Source organism: Mya arenaria, chromosome 11 (genome assembly GCF_026914265.1).
Source record: "Mya arenaria isolate MELC-2E11 chromosome 11, ASM2691426v1".
NCBI classification, from domain to species: domain Eukaryota; kingdom Metazoa; phylum Mollusca; class Bivalvia; order Myida; family Myidae; genus Mya; species Mya arenaria.
This window is the reverse complement of record NC_069132.1, coordinates 31,541,094-31,545,972: the sequence shown is the minus strand read 5'-3', so window position 1 is coordinate 31,545,972 and position 4,879 is coordinate 31,541,094. Positions and strand designations below refer to the sequence as shown.

The 4,879-nt window shown below is 40.9% G+C and overlaps 1 protein-coding gene across 1 annotated transcript; it reads right to left on the bottom strand.

Moving 5' to 3' along the window:
* Positions 1-1,183: 1,183 nt before the first annotated feature.
* Positions 1,184-1,690, bottom strand: LOC128208471 (octapeptide-repeat protein T2-like). Its single transcript, XM_052912036.1, has 2 exons — positions 1,572-1,690; positions 1,184-1,391 (listed from the first exon to the last, which is right to left on the bottom strand). The coding sequence occupies exons 1-2, from the start codon at positions 1,688-1,690 to the stop codon at positions 1,184-1,186; spliced, it is 327 nt and encodes a 108-aa protein (XP_052767996.1).
* Positions 1,691-4,879: the final 3,189 nt, after the last annotated feature.

Sequence of the window (4,879 nt, the reverse complement as noted above, 5' to 3'; positions counted from 1 at the left end):
GACAGCCTTCCTACCTATAATTTCACCGCCTTTCTGCCTTATAATTTGACCGCCCTTCTACCTTATAATCACACCGCCTTTCTACCTTATAATTTCACCGCCTTCATACCTAATCATTTCACCGCCTTTCTACCCAATCATTTCACCGCCTTCCTACCTTATAATTTCACCGTCTTCCAACCATAATCATTTCACCACCATTCTACCTAATCATTTCACCACCATTCTACCTTATAATTTCACCGCCTTTCTACCTTATAATTTCACCGCCTTTCTACCTAATCATTTCACCGAATTTTTACCTTATAATTTCACCGTCTTCCTTCCTTAAAATTTGACCGCCTTTCTACCTTATAATTACACCGCCTTTCTGCCTTATAATTTGACCGCCTTTCTATATTATAATTTCACAGCCTTTCTGCCTCATAATTCCACCGCCTTCCCACCTTATAATTTCACCGCCTTTCTACCTTATAATTTCACCGCCTTTCTACCTAATCATTTCACCGCCTTCCTACCTTATAATTTTACCGTCTTCCAACCATAATCATATCACCACCATTCTACCTTATCATTTCACCGCCTTTTAACCAAACATTTGACCACCTTCCTGCCCTATTATTTCACCGCCGTACTACCTTATAATTTCACTGTCTTCTACCTAATCATTTGGCCGCCTTTCTACCTGAACACATTTGACCGCTTTTCTTCCTAATTATTTCACCGCCTTTCAAAATATATCAATAGTAAGTGGTAAAATAAGCTTATTTTTTGCGTCTTTATAATTACATAATTAAGAATTACTTTGTCTGAGAAACAGACCATACTGACATACAATCTTTAATGTTAATGCTGTATTGTTATTAAATGCTGCTCAATCAATTTGACTGATCATATTGCTATGTTATAGTTATTACTGTCTACTTTTTGAAAGTTGAAAGTATTTATATTTGCTATTATGTAAATTGAACGATAAATGACATTTCTGGGAAATGATGTTTTAATGTAAATGTCCCGACTTGTGTATGCAGAATTTACCATTTTTGTTCATTTATTAAACGAGTTGATTTTAAGGCCCACTATTGAAATACTTATATCACTTCCAAGTTACTTTCTGTGACAGTTTCGCAGAAATATTATGTTATTATGAATTCCTGTTTCAGCTAACTATTATATTGTTGTTCTAATCCTTCTCCTGTTTTCCGTCCCCCTCTCCTCTCTTTTCTATGCTATTCCGAACCTCCTCCAACCGATTCCTCGCTCCTTCCTCTCCAACTCTCCTATCCACATCTCTCTTCTCTTCTTCATCGCCTTTATCCATCTCCTCTCCTCTTTGTCTACTGTTTTCTTCCGCTTCCTCTAATTCCCCATTTCCTCCTCTTCCTCTCCTCCTACAACTCACCTCCTCTTAATTATCCTCTCCCCCTCTCCATCTCCTCAACTCCTGCCCCTCCTCCCACTCTCCCCCTACTCCTGTTTTTCTTTTCCTCCTCATCCCCCTCAACTGCTTCATCTCGTTCTCTCCTCATCGAACTACCAACTGAACTCCCCCTTCTCGACCTCTTACTGACCCCCTCCTCGACCACGTCTCTCCTCCTATTTCTCCTTTCATCAGCCTCCTCCTTTTCTTTTTCCGTGGTCTTCTACTATACTTGTCCTCCTTCGTTTGTCTTCCACGCCTCCTCCTCATTTTCCTTTACCTCCTTTCCTCACCTCTCCTCATCTTTCTCCTCACCCTCCTCTGTTCATCACCCTCCTCTATTTCACCTCAACCACCTTCTTTTCCTCCAACCTTCCCTTTTCATTATTACAGGTCAACTATTTTCACATGTTTATCTTTTCTTAATGCAAAGGAAAGGTTCACACTCTAAGAGATATCTTTGGTATCGACACACATGCAATGAATAACAAGAACGGTCTCGATTTAGTGAAACTATTGATAGGCGGTTAGGGCATCACTTTCAAAAAATCAGTAGCACCCGCCAAATGTTAAGGGCAGTGATGATGATTTGGTTAATATTTAATAATATACATTATATAGTTATGTCCACATTTCTTTCACCATATGTAATTGTTTGCTTATGCAGTTTATATTATTATATTTAAAAAAAAAACTCTATTAAGATATATTCACTTATGCACCAGTCAATTGTAACCACGCCCCCCCCCCCACCCCCAGGTCCGGGGGTATACCGGGGATAGCCGGGGAAATGGGCCGTGTTTTTACCTTTCAGGTGGCCCCGCAGTGCCGGGGAATGCGGTGGTTTTGTCTTCGCGCAACATATAGCGGGGATTGGGCCAAACCTAAGATCCCTTGGGTGCGGGGCAATTGGCGGGGATTTTACCATCAGTTCATTCCCGCAGGGCGAGGAATTTAGCCGGGATTGGCTGGACCATAAGTCAAAGTCCCCGCTATTCCCCGGACCTGGGGGGGGGGCGTGGTTACAATTGACTGGTGTATTATCCCGAAGGACCAGAAATACTATTGTGAACGAAGCCTGCGCATAACTTAACGCCAGCTGTATATAGAGCAATATGTAGTAATAAAAACAACGGTCTCCCATTGAAAAGAAACAGTACAAATAAGTGCAAACATGTCAACGCCCTCAGTGTGAAACAAAACAAAGTTATGTCATCATCCTATCTAGTCTGGCGTTCCTTTCCCTAACACTTTAGTTTCTGTATGGAATATCAGTACGCCGGGAACCAGACAGCATCTCATCAAACAACAACTAGGCCATCTCCGGCAAGTTTCGAGATAAACCTTGTGTTATTTTCGGTGTCAATTGGATAATGGCCGAGGTGTTCCAATTGATTTGGAATGTCAAATTAGCAACCTTCAATTGTTGCAAAACATTACTTCACACTCATAACAATACGCATGGTTCCATGCATATTAATTATACATTCTTAAGAAAAGGACTGAGGGATAGTTTATCTAAACGCCTGATTACATAGAAATTGACAAGCTTCTTGAAGCAGTTTAAATTAACTGCGCGGGAAAATGCTCCGTGTCGAAAAGTGTTTGTTCTTGAAACAAGAGGACTCGTTCTGAACACCCCAAAATTAAATTTAATCCCAGCATTTTTTGATAACGATATTTCAGTACGTAATTTTGTGGACCAGTCTAAAGCACTCGAGTGCCTTTAAGCGTCTATTGACTGAAAGGACCTCTAGAGGTTAAAGCCCCAATTAACAACAAACACGAGACACCCAACGACAAAAGGAAACACTAGACATACAACAAAAGACAAGAACAACCAAATACAAGACACACAACGTCACAAGGCAACAGACACGAGAAAAAAGCAACGTCACAGGACAACACGAGACATACAACGTAACAGGACAACACACACGAGACTAACAACGTCACAAGACAAGACACACGAGACATATAACGTCAAAAGACAACACAAGACATACAACGTCACAAGACAACAAACACGAGACTAACAACGTCACACACAACGCCACAAGACAACACGAGACATACAACGCCGAAAGACAACACGAGACATACAACGTCACAAGACAACAAACACGAGACTAACAACGTCACAAGTCAACAAACACCAAACAAGATGCATACAACGTCACAAGACAACAAACACGAGACTCCAAACGTCACAAGACAACAAACACGAGACACACAACATCAACAGACAACAAACACGAGACATACAACATGCACCAAACACGAGACACACATAACATCAACAGACAACAAACACGAGAAAAACAACGTCACCAGACAACACGATACATACAACGTCACAAGACAACAAACGCGAGACAAACAACGTCAAAAGACAACAAACACGAGACATACAACGTCAAAAGACAACACGAGACAAACAACGTCACAAGACAACACGTGACTAACAACGTCACAAGACAACACGAGACATACAACGTCAAAAGACAACACGAGACATACAACGTCACAAGACAACAGAAGACATACAACGTCACAAGACAATACGAGATATACAGCGTCAAAAGACAACAAACACCAAACAGGATACATACAACGTCACAAGACAACAAACACGAGACTCCGAACGTCACAAGACAACAAACAGGAAATAAACAACATCAACAGACAACACACACGAGAAAAAGCAACGTCACTAGACAACACGAGACATGCAACGTCACGAGACAACAAACACCAAACAAGATACATACAACGTCTTAAGACAACAAACACGAGACTCCAAACGTCACAAGACAACAAACACGAGACAAACAACATACAACAAACACGAGACACACAACATCAACATACAACAAACTGGAGAAAAAGCAACGTCACAAGACATCACGAGACATACAACGTCACAAGACAACAAACACGAGACTAACAACGTCACAAGACAACACGAGACATACAACAAACACGCGAAAAAACAACGTCACACGACAACAAAAACGAGATATACAACATTACAACATAACACGAGACAAACAACGTCACAAGAAAACAAACACGAGACTAACAACGTCAAAAGACAACAAACACGAGACATACAACGTCAAAAGACAACACGAGACAAACAACGTCACAAGACAACACGTGAATAACAATATCACAAGACAACACGAGACATACAACGTCACAAGACAACACGAGACATACAACGTCACAAGACTACAACACGAGACATACAACGTCATAAGACAACACGAGACATTCAGCGTCAAAAGACAACAAACACCAAACAAGATACATACAACGTCACAAGACAACAAACACCAAACAAAAGACATAAAATGTCACACGACAACAAACACCAAACAACAGACATGCAACCCCAACGACAACAAACACCAAACAAGAGACATAAAACGTCACACGACAACAAACACCAAACAA